General features: G+C 44.8%; 1 protein-coding gene across 1 annotated transcript in view; it reads left to right on the forward strand.

Annotated features, from left to right (window-relative positions):
* Window positions 1-25,697, forward strand: part of egf (epidermal growth factor) — a 155,585-nt gene that overhangs the window by 120,799 nt on the left and 9,089 nt on the right. Inside the window, exons 20-22 of the mRNA XM_063046350.1 lie at window positions 246-429; window positions 5,162-5,326; window positions 12,464-12,569. Coding sequence (XP_062902420.1) covers window positions 246-429; window positions 5,162-5,326; window positions 12,464-12,569 — 455 coding nt within the window. The remainder of the gene's footprint in view (window positions 1-245; window positions 430-5,161; window positions 5,327-12,463; window positions 12,570-25,697) is intronic.

Here is a 25,697-nt window from a genome sequence, read left to right on the forward strand (position 1 = left end):
TCCACATCTCTGAGTCAAATCGTTGTGCCCCACCCAAAATCACCATCAGAACATAGACTGCAAACATTCTGAATGTCACTCATTGTCACCTCCTCAAGGGCAGTCAGGGATAAGCCTCACCTCACACCTATTTTACCAGGAAGAATATATTTAAGAAATGAAATACAGATGACCTTTTCTACCAGCAGTGTTGCTGCCTGTAACATCAAAGTGTTTAAGGTATGAAATATTTCCAATTCCTCCAGGTACAATCAGCTCTGCGGCACCCACTGAAAGTTTGACAGAAGCAACTGCCAGGAGCATCATATCAGAGATACCGACACACAAACTGGAGAATCAAATGGTGAACTGCCCATATTCACACGAAGACTTCTGTCTGAATGGAGGAATTTGCTTCCTTATCACCGAGATAACATCAATTTCATGCAAGTAAATAAAAGCAGTGATATGTGTACTGTTCACGTTCCTGAGCATAAAATGTAAAATAGCCTACTGAGTGGCAGAAAGTAGAAAGTACAAAGGAATTAAAATATCCTACAAGTTTAATGCAAGGGAAAGGAATTCTTGAATTTATGTTTCCCATAACTCTGGAGTGATATTTTTGTAGTTTTGAAGTTGGAGAGCTATCATAATCCTGGTCAATATATAAACAGGGAGAACCTGTCAAAGATGTGAGATGATTTGTTGAATGACAAATATTGCACGTACTTCCATGGAAAATGTTGCTGCTCTTCATTTACATCTTGTGACCGTTTACATACACGTGAAACGTCCTCAGTATTAATCAAACCCACGAAGGACAGCTCCACAATCGTGTACTCAGTTCTCCCCGAAAAGCAGGACTTCTGGCGGCCAAACATTTCAATTCCAATCCCCAATCCCTTTCCAACGTGTTGGTCCATGACCTCCTCGTGCCAAGATGAGGCACATGAGGCTCTTCCTCAGGCTGGAGAAGCACCTCATATTCCATCCATGTCGCCTGCACATCAATTTGTCCTTCCAGTAATTTTTTCCCTCCCCCACCCCTCTTCTATTCTCCACTCTGGCCCCTTACCTCTTCTCACTGGGCTATCACTCCCCCCCCCCGGTGCCCCTCCTTCTTTCCTTTCCCCCGGTCCACTCTCCTCCCCTATCAGATTCACTCCTCTCCAGCTCTTTATCTTTCCCACCCACCTGGCTTCACCAATTACCTTCTCGGTAGCCTCCTTCCCCACACCCCAACCTTTTTATTCTTTCGTCTTCCCCCTTCCTTTCCAGTCCTGATGAAGGAACTCGGCCTGAAACACCGACTGTTTATTCATCTCCACAGATGCTGCTTGGCCTGCCGAGTCCCTCCAGCATTTTGTGTGTGTTGCTTCAGCTCCCTTGCGATGGATTTGAATCAACAATATCCATGGCCCTTGGAGAACGTAACCAACTCGTTCACACCTGAGAACTGGAAGGAAGAGCCTCTCATTAGCACAGCATTACATCAGACATGTGAAGTAATCACATACAAGTTATAAGAAACACAACTTGAACAAAAAAGATTTTTTTTATTTTTGCAAGAAACAAAGTAGAGGTTGCAGAGGTTTGAAGACACAGAGTTAGGTAGAACTTTCATGATGAGGCATTTTGAATAGGAATCAAAGCTAAAGTAAGAAAGAACGAGCAGCAAATATACTAACCACATGAAATCAATGATAAGTGGTTGAAAGAGTAAATAATAATTGGGGAAGTCTTCAGTCTAGTGACTTAGGCACAAAATAATTCTTGCTTCTGTTTTCCACATCCTTGCAGACTGGTCCAGGTTCTAATTTACCCAAATCAGCTCTAGCATCATAAAACTGGGCATAGATCAGATTGCAAGATTGAAAATGATTACTGTGGCAAAACTGTGTTTATGTTTCTAGCAAGCAAAGCCACTCGCTGGAAAGCTTCATAAATCTTGCCATATCAAAATAATAGAAAGGAAATGACAATTAAAGGGCTTTTAAGTTCATATTAGTTTTTTTTAAATCAGGTTATTCACAGCCAACGGACTAGAGATTGTTACGAAGTAACTTATTTCAGGCAATTTTCAGTTATGTGAAAAAAGATCCACCAACTTGTGTTGAAAGATGATTTCCCTACAGTACCAATACATTATGAAATTAATCTTTGGTGAATATTCCTTGCACTTTATAAGGGCAGTTAGAATATATCTGAAGAACACTCACCTTAGATGTGTGGGGAGAGAGGGAGAGAGAGCAAGAGAGAGAGAGAGAGAGAAAAAGAGAGTGATACTAACTTGAAAGAGACTGTAAGGCAGGCAATATGGATTTAGCTTTGGATTCCATGGGAATGAAAAGCAGAGGTGATATCAGATGACTGAATTAATCCACACCATCTTCAAGCTGCAATATAACAACCACTTTAATATACTTTTTTAAAACTCAGCTGCGTTTTTTTTGGAAGAATGGAAAGGAAAAAATAATGAGGACTTGCTGGATTTGGACCTAGAGTTTACCTTCATGCTTCACTTCTGTGGATGCTTACTAAAAGTAATTTACCGTTTTTTAAAAAAGGGAATTTGCTGTAGAGGGCAGTGTTGCCACATGACATTTGTTTTAGTTGAGGGACATCAAAATCACCACATCTCAATCAGTGCTTCAATGCAGAAAAATGCCCAAGGCTTTCAACCAACTTGACAATAGTTAATGTAGCAAAAAGAAGTCCCAATGCTAAACAGGAGTGAGAATTAGTAACCAACTGATGTGGTTCAGGTGAATTTAACCTACCCACTCTGTGCAGGAAATAACAGCAAAAAAATTTCAGACAGTGAAAGGACACCGGTCACCAGCTAAGGTTGAGCCACAGGCTACAAGGTAATGTCATCAATCATATTCCTCTCTCCCCTAGCTTTACAGGGAAAGTTTAAAAAGATACTCAATATGTTTCAAACATCTTTAGCCTCAGATTGTCTTCTCCCATTCTGCACCAACCAGGAAAACACTACTCTCTTGTAAGCTAGTCTATGCCCTCCTGGAGACGCCTTTGAATTCCAATCAGTATATTTGGCACCAGACCGCACCACCTTTGGACAAGGATCAAAAATGTCTGCTCCAAGATTTAACTTATTGAACTGCAAAGTTCAGGGTAGACATCGGCAGACAAGTGTCTCAGGATGAGTGGAAGTGCCAACCATTCTGCCATTTGCACCACAATGCCTGAGCTCTACTGATCTATGCACCACCAATTAAGAAATGAAAAGGAAAGAGAACAGAGAAAGTGCAAAGGCATGAAAAGAAATTAAAGGAAAGGGAATAGATAGGGGTCATGTTTTCTGTTTTTCTGCTGTGACTTCAGGGAAAATGAATGGAACGTAGAAAAAATGGTATATGTAGTACTGCCTCTAGGTCAAATAAAGAATTAAGTTATTGTGACACTTTTCACCTTCAATTCTATCATTTTATAGATGATGAAATAAAATTTGAAACATAGTAGTGGCATAATATGAAAAACAATCTCACAGTCAGAAATACCACCTATCTGTTTTAATATTTTTGGTTCTAAGAAGATAGAACTCACACCCTATATATGAGATAATGGGTCTGAACATTGGAGTGAACTCCCTTTCTTCTTTGTGAAATGGTGTCATGGGATCTCCTACTTTCCCTGAGAGGGGAGAATGGACACGTTGTAACTTTCCATACAGAAGTCTGCAGGTCTGGCAGAGGTTAGCTTTTAGTGAACTCTACAGATACTTGTGACACCGCAGTGTCTTTAGTGCAAGTTAAAAGTACTGCTTGCAAACTGAAATAAGAGTTTTTAAAAATGCTGAAAACAGTCAGTAGGTGAGACATATCTGAGGGCAGGGAAGCAGTCAATGTTTCAGATCTGGAATTCTTCATCAGAACTGAGTAAGAGAGAAAACAAGTTAGTTTTAGGTAACAGAGAAGCTGAATAATAAATGGTAGAACAAAGGGAATATCTCTGATAGGACGAGACCAGATGACATAATGCAGCTGTGGCACTAAGTAGCCCCTAAATTCAAATTGTTTAATGGCTCTGGATGATGGGAGAAACCACAGAAATCTAACGTATCACGTATGTGATATATGCACACATTTACATGTGGATAAACTCACCAGCCATGTTCCTATTCAAAACAGATATGAGGATGCAAGGATACACTTATATTTTAAATATGTAAATCTACTACACACTTATATGCATTATCCGAAGGAAATGGGCTGAATTAAGGATAAGTTTTCATTTTTGTGTGAGTGCAGAGAGCCAGCAACATTTTTCATGCAGAGAATGCAAGATGACTTGATTGAACCTGCTTAGGTGACAAATGTGTTAGAAATGCGCCCAGGTGTGTTGATTGAGATAGCTACATGAGGAAGATTAAAGAGACTCTTAAGAGAGGCACATAGATGAAAGAAAAATGGAGGTCTATGTGAGAGGGAAGGGTTAGATTGACCCGGAGTAGGTTGAAAGATTGGCACAATATCGTGGGTCGAAGGGCAAGTGCCATGCTGGCCTGTTCTATGCTCTAAACTAGAAATGGGTTTCAGAATAGGTATAGTAATGAGCTGGGCTGAACAGAGGACGTGGGTCTGATACCGGGACCTCAGTAAGGCTGCTTTCCTCCGGCCATCCTTCCCGAACTTGACCCTGCCTCTGGCCCCAGCCACCTCTGATGGAAGCGCTGTGACTGTTCATTGGGGAGTAATCTCTGACATCTGCTGGTTCCAGTCTGGGCAGCACTCACAGACAGGCAACAAGAGAGTAAGTGGGTGTGAGGGGGGCTGAAGGTAATGCCGCAGTCCAACGACTTGCAACAGTTCTGTGGAAACTGCCGTGCCTCCTGGCTCCCTGCATAAATTGGTAATCTAGTTTATTTTTATCTCACAGGGTTACAGGGAGAAACGCTGGCTTACAGGCCATCCACCACAGATTAGATCATCACATCAGTATATTGAGGTGGTATCAGGGAAAATCAATAACAGAATGCAGAATAGAGTGTTACAGTTTCAGAGAGAGTGCAGAGGAGGCCAACAGTACAATCCAAGGCCACGGCAACGTAGACAGTGAGGTCAAGGGTCATTTCTCTTCAATAGTCTGACAACAGTGTGACAGAAGGCACAGGTATTCCACATCCTCTCTCCTCACCCATTTTCTGCTGCTTTTACAGCTGTCCTAAAGGTTATGTGGGGGAGCGGTGTGAGTACAGTGACTTACAATGGTGGGAACTGCACCAATTTGAGGAAGAGAAGAGGCGTAATGTGGTTATTGCCGCATGCATGATGGTGTTAATCTGCTTGTTGTCAGTGGGAGCTTGTGTTTCGTACCGCATTGGGTGAGTATAAATGGGTGATATCCACAGTAATTTGCATATAAATCGAAAAGCACAACACATCAAGCAGTTACTGTATATATTGATCCATGATTAGCAGAACTTTGGTTTCTGATCTGAAAAATCTCTCTCCCCACAGGTGTGTCCTAATTTGTTGAGCATAATGTCACTTCAACCCTTTAAGAATGGAGGGTGGCAAAAGAAAGGAAATTATAGTCCAGTTAGTCTGACTTCAATGGTTGGCAAGATGTTAGAGTCCATCAGGTTGTTGGGTACTTGGAGACACGCAATAAATTAGGCCGAAGTCAGCATGATTTTCCCAAGGGGAAACATTTTGAGGAAATAACAGGAAGGATAGACAAAGAAGAGTCAGTGGATGTTTTGATCTTCAGAAGGCCTTTGTCAATGAGTCTGCTCAACACGATAAGAGCTCATGGTCTTATAGGAAAGATACTAGCTGGATAGGAGAATGGCTAACTCGCAGAAGGCAAACAATGGAAATAAAGGAAGCCTTTTCATGTTGGCTGCAGGTGACTAGCGGTGTTTCTCAAGTGTTGGTCTGGGGACTGCTCCTTTTCCTGTTATACACCATCTATTTCCACAATTGCCACACCTCCTTTTTCATGGGTATGTCCTCATTTGAAATGCTTCTTGGCTACCAACCTCCACTGTGCCCCGTGAAGAGCCAATGATTAAGGTTCCGTTAACTAGGGCCCTGGTTCACTGGTGTCGGAATGCTTGGAGGAGAGCGTGGAGGTCTATCCTAGCTGCTACCGTGCCTACTGCCACTAGGACAACCACCTGGCCTGGGACTGTGTTTGGCTGTCCACTCGAGATCTGCCCCCCCTGTGCAATGACTCCTGCAAGCTGTCGTCACGGTTCTCTAGTCCCTGTCGCATCAACCTAATCACTGACCGTCTCCAGCCGCCATCATTCCTCAGGATCACTCCTACTTTCCATGTGGTCCATGGACAATGGGCCTCAATCCCATTGTCCACAGACCACTCTACCCACCTGAGCCTACACACCTGGAACCTAGGATGGTGGAAGGTGGTTCAGTGTACACTGTCCGCTGGCTGATGGATTTATGTCGTTAGGGGTGGGGTATTGAGTACCTGGTCAACTCGTAAGGTTATGGCCCAGAGGACAGATCTTGGGTGCCGTCCACTTACACCTGGGATCATTGCCTACTGAGGAATTCCAGCAGATAGTCCTGGGCCGTAGGGAGCTGGCCTTAAAGGGCTCCTGTCAGGACTGCACTTGCAGGCTCCTCCCAGTCTCCACCCACCTAACAGGGGTCACCTGCCACTCATCCCCTGCAGCCTATTTAAACCCAGCTCTCATCCACAATCCTTGTTCCCTCATTGAACCAGCCAGCCTCAACCATTGGCTCCAACTCTTCAGTTTCAAAGTTACAAAGTACATTATTAAAGTATTTAAACAGTATACAACCCTGAGATTCATCTTCCTACAGGCAGTCACAAAGCCAAGAAACACCATAAAATCCATCTAAAGCAAAGACCCACACAACGAAGACCATCAAACACCTAATGCAGGAAAAAAGAACAAATCACGCAGACAACAGACCATGAGCAAGTAGCACATGGAATGTTAATCTGGAGTTCCTGAAAGTGATGGTAGGCTGATGCAGAGGCAGTTCTGCGCCAAAGCAGATAGTAAGAAAGAGTAAACAAAAAAACATGAACCGCAGAGTCCACAAAAGTTAATCCACAGCTGTGGAGTATTCAGTGCTAAGAACTTTAAACGTCAAACTGCAGAATCCCCGAAAGCGAGCCCACGGCCATGGGCCACCGACGCGATCGAACCTTACAGTGTGAGACCCAGGACTCCTACACCAGCAGTGAGAGGGAGACCGGTCACACTCAGGCAGACAGCTCTGAATGCCAACTCATTTTCTGCTCTTGTCCTCGTTCTTTTAACCTTGCTCCATGCTTTAATTGGCACACAGTAAAGGAACCAACCAGGGGTTCACGCTATCTTGTTGCCTGTGAGATTAGTATCTGTTCTCTCTTGTTCTGTGGCCTCTCGTGACTTGTTGATTTTGCAGTTGTTTATTAAATTTACTGGTCACTGCTAAATCGTTTCTGCTGCTCTGCTTTTGGGTCAAGTGCCCTGTACGTTTCCTGACAGGATGAGTGAACCATTGATTGGCCCAGCAGAATAAGCTCACCTAAAGAAAGTTTTCTATTGACATGAGCAATCGATCCAGGAGCAGCAGGAAATCCTTGACAATCTGCTCACCACTATCTTCCATCTCTCTGTCTTGATACAGCAACCCCGTAACAGTCGACCTCTTCCCTCTGGGGCCTGGATACCGGTTCCCTGTACGCTTTGACAGATCTCCAACCCAATGCCGTAACTTCCTGTCCCAGAGCATCTTACACTTTGAGCTGTAGCTGTCTCTGCTTTCTACACACTTCAGCGTCTCTCTCTCTTGACTGGGCAAGCCCTGACCTGGGCAAGCTGCTAACTGGGACAATAAACCCATGGCTTGCAATAAATGTGAGGAATTCTCTGATGAGATGCTCCGGGAAATGGAAGAGGGATCGTGGATTGGATACATCACCTGTGTCAAGGCTCACGCTTGGTCCTAGATTTCACCGTGGAATTCAGGACCCTCGCAGCTGAGTGGAGCTGAGATGTGAAAGTGCTGTCGGCCCATTACCATAACGGTTTCCCAAAGTGCCTCAAAATTGAGCTGTCTACCCGGGAGATGCCACTAACCTCAAAAGCCTCATCACTCCGGCCCTCCGAATTAATAGGTATCTTATGGAATGACCCTCCAGATCCTCAGCCAGACCCCATTTCCATTCCCAGAATCATCAACACGTCTAGAACCCATGCAGTTAGAGAGAGCTGCTTTAACTCCTCAAGAACATGATCATCGATGGAGGAACAACTTGTCTGCACACTGCAGAGCAGTCAATCACCCGTGCATCAAATGCGTCCAGGAAATGGCACCACCGGGTAGAGCCTTCCATCTGAAAAGCTCCCCTGGCCCCTCATCCCAGTATCATAGCTTGTATCTCTCTCTCTGTTTTCCTCCGGACCCTGATGGCTCTAAGTACATGAGAGGAACCTGCTGGATTCAGGCGCCGCAGGCAACTTTTTGGACAGGACCCCTTGTGTGCATCTTGGACTTAATTCCCAGCCTATCTTTCACCCCTTCTGCATCACAGCCACTGACAGACGTCCCTTGGGAGCTGGGATGTTCAGAGCACGCACACAGCCTTGCATGTGAGCATCAGAGAGCACCGTGAGTCTATCTAATTCTTCCTGATCGACTCACCCATCACTCCTCTAATCTTGGGTTACCCCTGGCCCTCCACTCATGGCCCTTCCTTTGCCTTGCCACCCGGTTCAGCAGGGACCACTTGAGGGGTAACTGCCTGCAACATCAGTGAGCTTCACACCGTAGAGCTGTGGAGACAGAGGAAACACCTGACCTCACCAAACTCCCACAGGAATACCACGGTGTGGCCAGCACCTTGCTACCTCAGAGACTACACGGCCGGAGGTCATCTGTTCTCCCTCTGCCCCCCCGAGACCCGAGCCATAAATGACTACATTGCTGAAGCTCCACAGCACAGGTTCAGTCAACGTTCCAGTCCCCAGCCAGTGAAAGGTTCTTCTTGATCGACGTCTCTTTCACCTCAGGCAACTGAAGAAGTTTGGCACGGGCCCCCAGATCCTCAAGACCTTCTACAGGGACACCATTGAAAGCACCTTGACTGGCTGTATCACTGCTTGGTACGGGAACCGCACCAACCTCGAACGCTGGGCACTTCAGAGAGTGGTACAGACAGCCCAGCACATCTGTGGTTGTGAACTTCCCTCCATTAAGGAAATGTACAGCAGCAGGTGCAGAAAAAAGGCCCGGAAGATCATCGGGAACATCAGTCACCCCAACCATAAACTGTTTCAGCCGTTTCTGTTTGGCAAGCGCTACCGCAGCGTTAAAGCCAGGCAACGGGACAGCTTCTTCCTACAAGCCGTTAGACATCTAAATTCACATGTCTATACATTGCAACAGAGTCACAACGCAAAGATTTTTCTAAATCTAATTCTAATTCCTGAATTAACTGTCATGGACTCAACAAAATCACCAAACTGGATCTACAAAGTGCCCACAGCCTGATCTGTAGATGCCAGGGGGATGAGTGGAAAAGGGCATTCATAACATCCACTGGTCACTACAAATACTTGGCGATGTTTTTTAAACTTTGCAACAATCCAGCCATTTTCCTTGTTATTATCAATGTGTTTCACTGAGACATGCTACACTGGTGAGTCTTTGTCTACCTCGACAACATCCTCATCTTCTCCAAGGACCCCCAAGACCACATCTATAAACGTCTGATCAGTCCTTCAGCATCTCCTGGAAAACCAACTGTACTGCAGGTTAGAAAAATGCTATTTCCACACCCCAGTTATTTCCTTACTGGGTTATGTCCTTTCACGCCAAGGCGTGGACATGGACCCAGAGAAAGTGCACACCATCGTTGAGCGGCCCCGACCGCGCTCCCTCAAACAGCTACAGAGTGCTCCTTGGGCTTCTCCAACTTCTACTGCCGGTTTATCATAAACTGCAGCTAAATCACCACTCCGCTCACCTCCCTCACCAAATCACCACCCTCACAGATAACCTGGTCTGTTGCTGTGGACCACGCTTTTGAGGAGCTCAAGAGATGCTTTACCACTGCTCTCATTCTCCACCATCCGAACCCCTCCAGACCTTTTGTGGTAGAGATGGACAACTGTGACGTGGGCACATGTCCCAGTGAGGACCGGACGAGAACACACACCCTTGTGCTGCCTTCCCGCACAAGCTTAATTCTACAGTGCACCGTTATGGAGTAGGAGACAGGGAGCTAGCTGCCATCAAATGGGCCCTGGAAGAACAGAGACATTGGCTGATGGGTAACACCAAGTCCATTCTGATCTGGACTGATCACCTGAACCTCATGTCCATATAACAGACCTGTCAACTGAACCCTCATCAGGCTTGCTGGTCCCTCTTCATTGAGCAATTCAACCTCACCATCTCTTACCAATACAGCTCCAAGAACACCAAGGTGGATGCCCTGTCACGACAGTTTGACCCAGCTGGAGATCCATCCTCCCAGATACTCACCCTGATCATCTGGGACATTGAGAACCAGATGTGCCAGGCCCAACTGCACAAGCCTGGTCCGGCCGACACACCTGACAACTGCATGTATATGTGGTGGCCTCTTTGGCCCACCAGTGTGCCCACCCCTCACCCCTCTCCAGCTACCCAGGTGCATGACATACTCTTGACGCCAATTCTGGTGGACCACCATGATTGCAGATGTACGTCAGTTTGTCACTGCCTGCCTTCAACGCGCCCAGTCCAGTTCCTCCAGCCAACAGCCCTTTGGGCTCCTGTAGACCTGCCAGTTCCTTGACACCCATGGTCCCACATCGCCATGGATTTCATCACGGGTTTGCCTCCTTCCAATGGGGCTGCAGTGATCATGACAGTGTGTGGACCAGTTCTCCAAGGTTCTCCACCATTGCTCTCCCCAAACATCCATCAGCTGTTGAGATGGCGAACCTGGCTTTCCAACGTCGTTCATCTCCACGGCTTGCCCCCAGAATATTGTGTTGGGTTGTGGCCTACATTTGTCTCACAGTTCTGCTGAGTCCTGCTCCCACTTCTACACCTCAGTGAGGTTGACTTCCAGCTATCATCCACAGACTAATGGCCGGTCAGAAATAGTCAATCAGCAAGTGGAGAGATTTCTGTGATGTTTTGCTGCATCTGACCCTTCCACATGGAAGCATTGTCTGGTTTATGCTGAGCTGTCCTACAATCTGCACACCTCCTCTACCGTGGTTATGTCATCCTTCGAACTGCTTCATGGCTACCAACCCCCACTGTTCCCCACAGTAGTGCAAATGGTGGAGGTCCCATCCATTGGGCCCCTGGTTCACCACTGCCAGAATGCAGGAAGAAGGCACAAACAGCCATGACAACGATGCCTACTGCCACCAGTAGCGCCCAGCCAGATTCTTCCAGCCTGGCTCAGTGTCTACCTATCCAACCGTGATCTGTCCTTGTACACCACAAGCTCTCACCCCAGTATTGGTCCCTTCAAGGTTATCCATTGCATCAATCCAGTCACTTACCCTTCTCCAGCTACCGCTGTCCCTCAGGATCAAACCTACCTTCCAGGTGTCCTGCCGCAAGCCTGTTGTCTATGGACTACTCAACCTGCCTGAGCCCGCACCTCTGGAACCTAGGATGGTGGAAGGTGGTCCAGTGCACACAGTCTGCGGATTGATGGATACACTTTGTCGTGGATGAGCTGTGCAGTATCTGGTCATCTGAGAAGGGTACCGCCTGGAGGAGAGATCTTGGGTGCCGTCCAGTTTCATCTTGGATCCATCGCACATCGAAGAGTTCCGCTGGATCACCCACCCAGTCTCACCCACTTAACAAGAGTCACCTGCCACTCATTTCCAGCTCGGCACCTGCAGCCTATTTAAACCCAGTTCTCATCCACAATCCTGTTCACTCATACATACCAGCTAGCCTCAACCGGTAACTCCTAGTCTTCAGTAGCCTTATTGCCTGTGAGTTTAATATCTGTTCTTTCTTGCTTTGTGGCCACTTACGGTTTATAGATTTTGCAATTGATTATTAAAGTTATCAAAGTTGCCACGAACTCCTAAATCATCTCCACTGCTCTGCTTTTCAGTCAAGTCTCCTCTACATTTCCTGATACCTATTCTGTAATATATCAGTTGCTTTATGCTTTCTGCCAGAAGTTAACAAAACATCAAGCAGTTGTTTTCTTTAATTCATATGGCTGGTTAGTGAATAGATGCTTTGATATAACACATTGCAATCAATTTTGAACATTTCGATTGACAGAGTATCCTTGGCCTCTTTAGGCTGGGAAGTATTATCTCTTGCCACTTGTGTGAAAAATTGCTTGCTGAATGTATCCCTAAATAGCTGCACTCAAATTTTCACAATCATGCTCCCTCATTTTTATCTTTCCTTCACTTTCCAAGTTAACAGTTCAAACCCTTCACTCACTGTTAATTGTACATGGAGCTTGGTTAATTACAACAGGTTTTGTTTCCTAGATTCCAGAAGCATTTCAAGAAGAGCCATTATCAGGAAGAAATGAGTCAAACAAGCTGCAGTAGCATTGACAATGTAACCGAAACTTCAACAAACAATGAACAGCAGGTAATTTCATTAAGGTTAAAATGGGTGCATGATAAAGCATGAAAATGCATGCACAAATTTCACCAGAGGGTATCATTTGTAAAACTATTTCCAATGTTTAAAAGTAAAGAAAGGGTAATGCTGAAACTTCTCTGGGCCAGGTATTTACATTTAAAATTAACATTGTCTCTAACTTCAGTGCAAGGGAACTTGTTGATGGCAGGACCATGTTCAAAGAAAAACAGACATTATTTTTACAATATTTTTGCCTAAGTTGCTATGGAGCCCGCATTACATTTTACAGGTTTAAACAGCAGTTTGAATTCAATTTCTGTATTTTTATTGAAATAATTTGCACAAACTTGAAAGTATTCAGTAATGTTTCTGCAGTCCAACTGAAGGTCAACAACATTACCGAACCTACAGGATAGATTGTATCTCAATCTCAATTCAGGGCGAATATAACAGAATAGACAACTCTATTAAACTTTCCAAACATGAGAAAATCTGCAGATGCTGGAAATCCAAAGCAACACACACAAATGCTGGAGGAATTCAGCAGGCCAGGCAGCATCTATGGAACAGAGTAAACATTCAACGTTTCAGACCAAGACCTTCATCGAGACTGTAACAGAAGGGGAGAAGTCCGAGTAAGTTCATACTCTGACTTCTCCCCTTCCTTTCCAGTCCTGGAAAAAAGGTCTCTGCCTGAAACATCAACAGATTACTCTTTTCTATTAAGCTTTGAAGGAGTGAAATCTCAAACTTTAGCAAAATGAAGCCTTAAGTAAATATGAAATTTGTTAGTCTTCAGGATCTAGAATTTAGAATATTTAAGTCCTGTATATACTTAGCTCTTGAATCTTGGTCGAAAAAAACAATTGGAAATATACAAAACTGTCTAACCGTATACTGCCTAAACTGGCATAACCGTAGATATCTCTTCCAATGATAATATAGCAAAAGGTTATTTCTTACATTTTCAGATGGTGGAGATTTGGTTATCCAATTTGTGCAGTAATTCAAAATTGGATGAGATTTGCCAAAAAGTAGTAAGCCTACATGTGAGAATGGAAGAATATCTTCATACATTTGACATGAAAAATATGAGTAGTTTTATTTAAAAACAGGCATATTTATCACATTCATAGGATGTGGAAGTTACAATCCTAATACAATCTTAATAACTCCTAAATTAAATGGTTTGATGGCAGTAATGAGTCAGATCACTTTTGGGCAGAGATCCACTGATTAAGACGGAAGGTTTCCTTTGCTTTAGGATATTGGTGAGGCAGACAGATCTTTACAATTCAGTTACCTCTATTAGAACTGGATTCTTAGTTCACATTCATTTAAATCAATGAAGTTAAATAACATAGCTGTCATGGTGGTGGTCAAAACTATACTTCCAACATTAGTCATTGTCTTACGATGTTATTGTTTTTTGGCTTTCAGTGGTACCTCAGCTTCAACTTCTATAGATGTACTGTAGAGAGCATTCTGACAGGCTGCAACACTGTCTGGTATGGGGGGGGGGGGCGGGGGGGCTACCGCACAGGACTGAAAGATGCTGCAGAGGGTTGTAAATTTAGTTTGCTCCATCTTGGGTACTAGCCTACAAAATATCCAGGGCATCTTCAAGGAGTGGTGTCTCAGAAAGGCAGCGTCCACTATTAAGGACCCCAGCACCCAGGGCATGCCCTTTTCTCACTGGTAGGAGGTACAGAAGCCTGAAGACACACACTCAGCAATTCAGGAACAGGTTCTTCCCCTCTGCCATCCGATTCCTAAATGGACATTGAACCTGTGAACACTACTCACTTTTTAAATATATATTATTTCTGGTTCTTTTGCACAATTTTTAATCTATTCAATATATGTGTATTGTAATTGATTGATTGATCGATTTATTTATTTATTATTGTTTTTTTTTTCTTTCTTCTATACTATGTATTGCATTGAACTGCTGCGGCTAAGTTCATAAACTCCACGACACATGCCAGTGATAATAAACTGACTCTGGTTCAGCTTGTTACCCCAACCCTGTCATAATCAGTGAAAGGTGGCAGGATGCAAGTGGAATGCAAGTACAGCCTCCCATAGAGCTTAGTACATATTGAAAGGAGAGTATAGAATAGCCTTCCCCTCGCCCCACCTTTTTATTCTGTTATCTTCCCCCTTCCTTCTCAGTCCTGAAGAGGGGTCTCGGCCTGAAACGTTGACTGTTCACTCATTTCCATAGATACTGTCTGACCTGCTGATTTCCTCCAGCATTTTGGATTTCCAGCATCTGCAGACTTTCTCATGTTTATGGAATATCTTAATTTTCCTTTCGTACTCTCTTGAAAGTCACCTCACTATTTCTCACTGAACTGCAATCTGCCATATTTGTGGTTAAATGCTTAAACAGTTCTTTCTTAATTTACCAACTCTAGCTGCTAATCTTTTTTAAAAATCTTGCGGCTCCTTGTCTTAATATCATATTTTTTATTGCTCTTTAGGGGATTACTCACTCTTGGTATCAATAGTGCCATTATTTTTAAATCAGGATAGTATTTAATTGGTAAAATGGATGATTAATACAACTACACAATTGACTGTATTCTTCACTGACATTACATAATCAGTTCAAGTAACTTTATGCCCAGCCTAATTGCTAAGGGTGTGTATAGACCACAAAAGAATTTGACCTGTTTACTTGGATCTTGATCTACCAACCAGTTAATAACAAAACAAACATTGTTGTATATTTTTACTTCCTCATTTATTGTGGAAAACTGACCCTACATTTGCTTCAGATGGTAATTTAAACAAGATAAGACATGCTCCTGGTCATACCAAAGAGTCATTGTGCAAGCTTGCTTAGCTAGGAATGCAGTGTTAATTTTCTGCATTTTAACACACACAAATCTAGTTATACACAGTATTAACCCTTTTTTGACCCTTCTGAAATCACTGACCTTATAGCTTTTCTGTTGTACCACATTTATTTGATTTTATATTCTTTATTATTATACATATATAAGGATGTGATATTATAAACCATAACATTTTTACTAGACAGATTTCCTCTCAACTCCTCCATTGCACAAGTAGGTATCTCAAGGAGGATCTAGTATCCTACTGGAGTTTAAGTTAATGATAAGAAGAGTCTGTTAAAGAGTGACTGATTCACCATAATATGTTAATAAATTAGACAATTCACACACAACTCTGCAGGGCACTTGGGCAATAAGACCCGAGTGTTGATTTCACCTCCATATTTCTGAACTGATAACTATTAAAGAGATTTAGCACGAGCATCAATTTCTTGAAGTTTCTGTAATTGCCCCCCACCCTCACCATTCCTCCACTCCTGTTTCCCTCCCTCTCCTATCTCCTTACCTGCCCAGCACCTCCCTCTGGTGCTCCTCCCCCTTCCCTTTCTTCCATGGTCTTCTGTCCTCTCCTATCAGATTCCCCTTCTCCTGTCCTGCACCTTTTTCACCAATTAACTTCCCAGCTCTACTTCACCCCTCCCTGGCCCCCTCCTGGTTTCACCTATCACCTGCCACCTTGTACTCCTTCCTCCCCTCCCCCCTTCCTCTTACTCTCATTTCTCCCCTTCCTTTCCAGTCTCAGCCCGAAACGTCGACTGTTTATTCATTTCCATAGATGCTGCCTGCTGGCTGAGTTCCTCCACCATTCTGTGTGTGCTGATTTTGATCTCCAGCATCTGCAGATTTTCACATGAAAGAGATATAACTACCGGAGACATGATTTGCTCTGATTTTGAAGAGTATGTGATATTTAAGAAGTCTGCGAAGCTGGGAGAAGTTAGACAAGTGCCTCTATGAATTAATTCAAGCAATAAACGGGGATGAATAAGTTCAGGAAAGAGAATGCAGGTTTGCGAGTCAGTAAGTCACTTGTGGGAATGGTGTGCAGGCCTCCCTCTTTCCTGACTATAGCATAGGACAGAGTATAAAATAAAAAGTAATGACAGCTTCTCAGAAAAGTCTGGCAGTAACCATGGAGAATTATAATCTATATAACGATTAGAAAATTCTGCAAAGGAAGCTCTGAAAGCAGTTCATGGAGCATTTTTGGCCCAGTACGTACTGGAAACAAGCAGAGGGCAGGTTATACTAGACCTGATAGAGTGTGACGAGATAAAATTAATAAGCTCATTCTGAAGACTGCTCTGTGTAGCAGTGGTTGTAGTATGGATTTTACATTCAGTTTGAGTTAAATAATGAGCACAGACTTCGCTTCAGACTGGCACAGAGCAGTACAGAGCAGAGCTGACTCGGTTTTGTTTCTGCCATGCTTTGAATCTTCAGCACTTTCTCTGCAGTGTGAGTTGATTGTAATTAATCTGATGCATGATAATGACCTTTACTGAAAAGGCACTACTATTACAACACATTCATAAAGCCACTTCTTTCCTTGTTTCTGCTATAATCAGCAAACAAGCGCAAACCTCACTGAAATGACACCTCCTGTGTCAGTGACTGATTAGATAAATGCCTGTGAGTTTACACTTATAAATATCCCAGTGCGAGTGGTTACAGGCATGGGTGACAGTAATGTTGTTCCTCAGCATAGTCTTACTCTCCTTCAGTACATCGAATCTAACTTTGTAAATGTAAGTTCCAAAATATAAAACAAACTTCTGGTGGAACCCAGGAAAGTAAGCAACTTTTTGCAGTATCATTATCAAAAATTGAAATGCTGTGACTAACAATGTGGTATAATGGGTCCTTTAATGGGATCTTTTTTGAAAATACACTTCTACAGCTCATACCCGTTCCCTGATCACTGAATTGCTGTTTAAAATATTGTTTTATCAAAGTACAGAAATTCATTCATTGTAAGGTTATTAGATTTGAATTTAGTTAACCAAGTAAGCTACCTTTGTAAAAAGACATAATAATTTTCATACAAGAAGAGTTATTCTGATTTAAGCAGATTTTGCATATCTTCTTCCTAATGCGATACAATGTCAGAAGCCCATGTACTCCTTGCTCAGTGATGCTCCCATTTCATGTTTTAATGTTTGTTGCACTCACAAAATTACTTCCCGTAATAGAACTAAAAATCAGTCAAAATGTAAAACAATCTGGCATTTTGTTTCTACATTGTTCACTGTCATACAGAGTCAGTTACCTCTGTGTTTAATATGCAGATATTAACACGTTTCTCAGTGAAAACAATACGGTTTAGTAGAAGAATCCTTGCAACCATTGTTTAAGTATCTAGCGAGGAACTTTTTATCAAATATTTTAATCATCTATTAAATAAACAACATACTTGCTTCCTTAACACTATCCCAGTTACAATCCACCTTCATGTTTGTTTGCTATGTGCCGTGTCGTATGACATGGCTAATCATGGTCTTAGCATGACCACGATTGTTCTTGGCAAATTTTTCTGCAGAAGTGGTTTGCCATTGTCTTTTTCTGGGCAGTGGTTTTACAAGATGGGTATCCCCAGCCTTTAGCAATATTCTTCAGAGGTTGTCTGCCTGGCGTCAGTGGTGGCATAACCAGGGCTTGTGGTGTGCATCGGCCGCTCGTACGACCATCCACCACCTGCTCGCATGGCTTTGTGTGACCCTGACTGGGGGTAAGGGTCTGAGCAGGCGGCCTGCAGGTTAACAGAGGCAAGGAATGCCTTACACCTCCTTTGGGAGAGACGTCTCTCCACACCGCCACCCTACACCTCCTATTTTCATTTTTGTCACACTGAAGCACACTAACCCATCATCACTTATCTGTTAGGTGTGTATAGAATATAGAACTGTGCAGCACTGGGCAGGTCATTCGGCCCATCATGTGGTGCCGGTGTTGATGCTAATTTATGCTAAATGTCTTCCAATGTATTTATCCACATCCCTCCATTCACTTCCTATTCACGTGTCTATTTAAAACCCTCTTCAACCCCACCTGATTCCACTACTCAGCTCCTGGGCCCTCAGAAGCTCCATCTTCCTCTCACCCCAACCATCCCCTCTCCATTGACACCCCCAGCCTCCCCCCTCCCCCCTCTGATCCCAGCTGTCATCCGTGCCGGGTCTTTACCATCCCCTCCGACCTTCAACTGTCGGAGGCAGAACGCTCTGTTCTCAGTAAGGGCCTCACCTTTGTCCCCCTTCGCCCACACCTCAGCGAGTTCCGCATTCTCCATGATGCGGAACTTTTCTTCCGCCATCTCCGTCTCCGAGCCTACTTCTTCAGTAAGGACTCTTCCACCCCCACCGATGACCCCTTCTCCTGTCTTCAACCCTCCTCTTCTTCATGGACAACCCGCTCTGGTCTTCTGCCTGCTCTGGATCTCTCTATCGCTAACTGCCGACGGGACATCAACCGTCTCGACCTCACCGCACCTTGTCCCCATTCCAACCTCACTCCTTCAGAACGCTCTGCTCTCCACTCCCTCCGCACTAATCCTAACCTTATTATTAAACCCGCCGATAAGGGGGGTGCTGTTGTAGTCTGACGTACTGACCTCTATCTTGCCGAGGCACAGCGACAACTCGCGGATACCTCCTCTTATTTACCCCTCGATTGTGACCCCAATAAGGAGCACCAGGCCATTGTCTCCCACACCATCACCGACTTTATCCGCTCAGGGGATCTCCCATCCACTGCTACCAACCTTATAGTTCCCACACCTCGCACTTCCCGTTTCTACCTCCTACCCAAGATCCACAAACCTGCCTGTCCTGGCCGACCTATTGTCTCAGCTTGCTCCTGCCCCACCGAACTCGTTTCTGCATACCTCGACACCGTTTTATCCCCCCTTGTTCAATCCCTTCCTACCTATGTTCATGACACTTCTCACACTCTTAAACTTTTCGATGATTTTAAGTTCCCTGGCCCCCACCGCTTTATTTTCACCATGGATGTCCAGTCCCTATATACTTCCATCCCCCATCAGGAAGGTCTCAAAGCTCTACGCTTCTTTTTGGATTCCAGACCTAATCAGTTCCCCTCTACCACCACTCTGCTCCGTCTAGCGGAATTAGTCCTTACTCTTAATAATTTCTCCTTTGGCTCCTCCCACTTCCTCTAAACTAAAGGTGTAGCTATGGGCACCCGTATGGGTCCTAGCTATGCCTGCCTTTTTGTTGGCTTTGTGGAACAATCGATGTTCCGTGCCTATTCTGGTATCTGTCCCCCACTTTTCCTTCGCTACATCGACGACTGCATTGGCGCTGCTTCCTGCACGCATGCAGAGCTCGTTGACTTTATTAACTTTGCCTCCAACTTTCACCCTGCCCTCAAGTTTACCTGGTCCATTTCCGACACCTCCCTCCCCTTTCTAGATCTTTCTGTCTCTGTCTCTGGAGACAGCTTATCCACTGATGTCTACTATAAGCCTACTGACTCTCACAGCTATCTGGACTATTCCTCTTCTCACCTTGTCTCTTGAAAAAACGCCATCCCCTTCTCACAATTCCTCCGTCTCCGCCGCATCTGCTCTCAGGATGAGGCTTTTCATTCTAGGACGAGGGAGATGTCTTCCTTTTTTAAAGAAAGGGGCTGTCCTTCCTCCACTATCAACTCTGCTCTTAAACGCATCTCCCCCATTTCACTTACATCTGCTCTCACTCTATCCTCCTGCCACCCCACTAGGAATAGGGTTCTCCTCGTCCTCACCTACCACCCCACCAGCCTCCGGGTCCAACATATTATTCTCCGTAACTTCCGCCACCTCCAACGGGAGCCCACCACTAAGCACATCTTTCCCTCCCCCCCCCTGCATTCCGCAGGGATCGCTCCCTACGCAACTCCCTTGTTCATTCGTCCCCCCCATCCCTCCCCACTGATCTCCTTCCTGGCACTTACCCGTGTAAGCGGAACAAGTGCTACACATGCCCTTACACTTCCTCCCTTACCACCATTCAGGGCCCCAAACAGTCCTTGCAGGTGAGGCAACACTTCACCTGTGAGTCGGCTGGGGTGATATACTGCGTCCGGTGCTCCCAATGTAGCCTTTTATATATTGGCGAGACCCGACGCAGACTGGGAGACCGCTTTGCTGAACACCTACGCTCTGTCCACCAGAGAAAGCAGGATCTCCCAGTGGCCACACATTTTAATTCCACCTCCCATTCCCATTCTGACGTGTCTATCCACGGCCTCCTCTACTGTAAAAATGAAGCCACACTCAGGTTGGAGGAACAACACCTTATATTCCGTCTGGGTAGCCTCCAACCTGATGGCATGAACATCGACTTCTCTAACTTCCGCTATTGCCCCACCTCCCCCTCGTACCCCATCTGTTACTTATTTTTATACACACATTCTTTCTCTCGCTCTCTTTTTTCTCCCTCTGTCCCTCTGAACATACCCCTTGCCCATCCTCTGGGTACCCCCCCCACCGTCTTTCTTCCCGGACCTCCTGTCCTATGATCCTCCCATGTCCCTTTTGCCAATCACCTGTCCAGCTCTTGGCTCCATCCCTCCCCCTCCTGTCTTCTCCTATCATTTTGGATCTCCCCCTCCCCCTCCCACTTTCAAATCTCTTACTAGCTCTTCCTTCAGTTAGTCCTGACGAAGGGTCTCGGCCTGAAACATTGACTGCACCTCTTCCTAGAGATGCTGCCTGGCCTGCTGCGTTCACCAGCAACTTTTATGTGTGTTGCTTGAACTTCCAGCATCTGCAGAATTCCTGTTGTTTGCTGATTCCACTACTACCCACTTCAGGCTCCTGCCACCCTCTGGGTAAAAAACATTACCTCATGTTGCCTTTAAACTCCAGTCCCCCATCTTAAAAGCATGTCGTCTGGCCTTTGACATTTCTACTCTGGAGAAAGGATTCTGAATGTCTACTTTAACTCTGTGTCTCATAATTTCAAAATCCTCTATCAGGTCTCCCTTCAGGCTCCGATGTTCTAGGGAGAGCAACGTCAGTTTGTCCAGGTTTTCCTTGCAGCCCATATCCTCTAATCCAGGCGACATCACTCTGGGACCTCACTTGCTGCTCGTGAGGATACAGCAGGCGGTGAAAAAGGCGAACGGTATGCTGGCATTTATAGCAAGAGGATTCGAGTACAGGAGCAGGGAGGTACTACTGCAGTTGTACAAGGCCTTGGTGAGACCACACCTGGAGTATTGTGGGCAATTTTGGTCCCTCAATCTGAGGAAAGACATCCTTGCCATAGAGGGAGTACAAAGAAGGTTCACCAGATTGATTCCTGGGATGGCAGGACTTTCATATGATGAAAGACTGGATCGACTAGGCTTATACTCGTTGGAATTTAGAAGATTGAGGGGGATCTTATTGAAACGTGTAAAATCCTAAAGGGATTGGACAGGCTAGATGCAGGAAGATTGTTCCTGATGTTGGGGAATTCCAGAACGAGGGGTCACAATTTGAGGATAAAGGGGAAGCCTTTTAGGACCGAAATTAGGAAAAACTTCTTTACACAGTGAGTGGTGAATCTGTGGAATTCTCTGCCGCAGGAAACAATTGAGGCCAGTTCATTGGCTATATTTAAGAGGGGGTTAGATACGGCCCTTGTGGCTAAAGGGATCAGGGGGTATGGAGGGGAAGGCTGGTCCAGAGTTCTGAGTTGGATGATCAGCGATGATCATACTGAATGGCGGTGCAGGCTCGAAGGGCCGAATGGCCTACTCCTGCACCTACTTTCTATGTTTCTATGTTTCTATGTCAAAGCCCCAGCAATCTGCTCATTGGCCTCATTCAATATTCTGGAATACTGAGGATTCTCTCCTTAATGCTTTTCAGAAGACACAGCACTGCTTCCTCCTTAGTCCCGAAATGTCCCCGCATATTAATATGCCCTACTCTGTTTTCAGAATCCTCCAAATCTTGCCCCTTGGTAAACAGTGACATAAGGTACTCATTTAATGCTTCTGCCACTTGCACTGACTCCAAGCACAAATTCTCCACTGTATCCTCTACGGACCTACCCTCACCTTAGTTATTCTATTTTTCTTAACACAAATGTAAAATGCCTTGGGATTAGCCTTGATCCTGATAAGCAAGGTCCCTTTTGCTATCTGTAATCCCAGTTTGAGGACTATCTTGCTGTTTTTATATTTCACAATAGTCCAGTCTGATTTCAACTTCATAACCTTATGTTTGCTTCTTGACTAAATTTAGGACCTCTTGCATCCAAAGTTCCTCGTCCTTACTCCTTCCCAGAACAGGCCAATCTGGAACTCTAGTCATCTGGTTCTTAAACAATTCCCACATGTCAGCCCAACAGCAGCTGCTCCCATTCCACTCCTCTTAGCTTCTGTACGATCCTGCCCTAATTTACTCTCTCCCAGTTTAGTATCTTCTCACATGATCCAGTTTCCTCCTTATAACTATCTTAAAACATCATGAATTGTGGTCACTGCTCCCAAAATCAGTGTCAGCTCTATCACTCAGTGTGGCTCATTACCCAAAACTTGATTGAGTATGTTCTCTCCTCTAGCTGGTCTCTCCATATACTTCTTCACACAGAGAGTGGTGAATCTGTGGAATTCTCTGCCACAGGAAACTGTTGAGGCCAGTTCATTGGCTATATTTAAGAGGGAGTTAGATATGGCCCTTGTGGCTACAGGGGTCAGGGGGTATGGAGGGAAGGCTGGGGCGGGGTTCTGAGTTGGATGATCAGCCATGATCATAATAAATGGTGGTGCAGGCTCGAAGGGACGAATGGCCTACTCCTGCACCTATTTTCTATGTTTCTATGTTTCTATACCACTTCGTTAAACCCCTCTTGAATACACTGAAGAAATTCTGCCCCATCTAAGCCTTTTGTGTTAAGGAAGTTCCAGTCAACACTAAGGAAGTTAGTGTCCCACTGTTTTTTCTGTACCCCTCCATAGTAGTGTAAATCCTCCAACTCTTTTACCCTCCCCACCCCCACACATCACATCTTTCTCCCAGTAGACGGGCCCGAGTCCTCGGCTTTGCTTGTTGCTCAGCAGCTGGGGCGTGGTCGATGGGCTCGGCAGGGGATGGTGCTCGGAGATACTGGATCGGAGGGCTGGTCGGAGGCTCGAAGTTTTTGGACGGACTCAGAGTCCGCTGTGGTCGGGTGCTTCCAATGGTGCAGCATTGGCAAGTTTGTGGCGCTTGGAGGTTCATGGCAGGGAGAGTTTCTCCCTTCTACTGACTGTGTGAGATGATGAGGCTATCAGAACTTTGAGACTTTTTTTTTAACCGTGCCCAAGGTCTGCTCTTTATCAAATTATGGTCTTGCTTTGCACTGTTGTAACTATATGTTATAATTATGTGGTTTTGTCCATTTTCATCTTGGTTTGTCCTGTGTTTTCTTGTGATATCATTCTGGAGGAACGTTGTATCATTTTTTAATGCATGCGTTGCTAAATGACAATAAACGAGGACTGAGTGTCCTCATAATCTAATCTAATTTAAAACAGTGAAATCCAGAGCCCAGGGATGTTGAGCTGCTGGTCCTGTCCCTCGTGCAACCAGGTCTACGTAATAATGTTGTAATTCCATGTACTTATCTAGGCCCAAAGTTCATCCCTCTTACCCATAATAAACACATTGCAGCCCATCATTCCCAATGGCGTTTATCAGCAAACCCCTTGGTGTCCTTCCTTTCAAAGTTCAAAGTAAATTTTATTATCGAAGTACAAATATGTCACCATTTACACCCCTGAGATTCATTTTCTTGTGGGCATACGCAGCAAATCTATAGAACAGGGACACCAGTCACCATGACCATAAACTGGTGTCAGCTGCTTCTGTCTGACAAATGGCAGCACAACATTAAAGCCAGGACCAGCCGGCTACAGGACAGCTTCTTTCTACAAGCTATTAGAATTTTAAATTCAAATGTCTCTACATTGCAACAGAGTCACAACAGAAAGATTTTTACCCCCTCACCTTGTGGGATGGATGTAAGATTTAAATAAATAGCAGAAAATTAATGGAAAATCGCCCAACTAGGGTGTCAAACCAGAGTGCTTGTATTACTTGTCATACTTCTCATCTCTATCACCCGTTGCCTTGCTATTGTGGTTCCCAGCCCTCTGCCACTCCAGTTTAAACCCTCACAAAGAGCTCAGTGAGGATATTGATTCCCGTCCAGTTCATATGCAAATCACCTTGTTCATACAGGTCTCATTGCCCTGGAAACGAGCCTATTGATCCATTTTATCATCTACCTAGCTCCTAGAGTCCCCTTCCAGGACCTCCTCCCCGCTCCTGCTTGTGCAATTTGTACCCAAGACAACCTCCCCTCTCAGAATGCTCTTTACCCACTGTGAGACATCCTTCCCCCTGGCACTGCACCAGGAGTCTTGATAGTAGCCACAAAGAATGTGTGTTCGCTCCGCTTACCATCAAGATCCCTTTCACTATCATGCTGCCGGACTTCACACTTCCCTTCTTTGCCTCACGGCTGGCTGCTGGTGCTGACGGTACAGGCTGTGCAAGGTTATGGCCACAGGAGGACTGTCTGCCTACTCCCCTTACTTCTCCAAGTGGTCACCCATACATCTGCAGCCCGCCTCACTAGGTGTGACTGCCTCACCAACGTTATCATCTACGATATCCTCAGCATCCCAGATGATCCTGAGTACATCCGACATTCCTGCCTTCTATGTTTCTAGCCTTGAAATTGACTCAAGCTCCAAAGCTTGCCTGCAGTGATTCAGTTATAGCATTTCGTACATTGTATGCATCTTTTCCAATTTATTGGTTGCCTTAGATGTCTTTATGGCAAGAACACAGGAGGAAACCAAATTAAAGCTAAAAATCCTTTATAAAAAAACTATTAGTTTTGATGTTTTACTGCCATTGATGACAGAGACTGGAGCATTTCCTACTTCACCTACCTCTGACCTCAGCCACATGGAGTAAATAACCAAGAGGTAGCTAGCAATTTCCACACAAGAACAGTAAACCAGAAAGACTGTCTTCTCCAATGACAAGAACAGAAATTGCTAGTAAAATGCAGCACCTCAGGTAGCAAGTATGGAAAGACAAACAAAATATGAGCTATCGCAAGTATGGTGACATCTTCAACCTGAAATACATAGAAACATAGAAAATAGGTGCAGGAGTAGGCCATTTGGCCCTTCGAGCCTGCACCGCCATTCAGTATGATCATGGCTGATCATCCAACTCAGAACCCTGTACCAGCCTTCTCCCCATAGCCCCTGATCCTTT

Source organism: Mobula hypostoma, chromosome 4 (genome assembly GCF_963921235.1).
Source record: "Mobula hypostoma chromosome 4, sMobHyp1.1, whole genome shotgun sequence".
NCBI lineage: Eukaryota > Metazoa > Chordata > Chondrichthyes > Myliobatiformes > Myliobatidae > Mobula > Mobula hypostoma.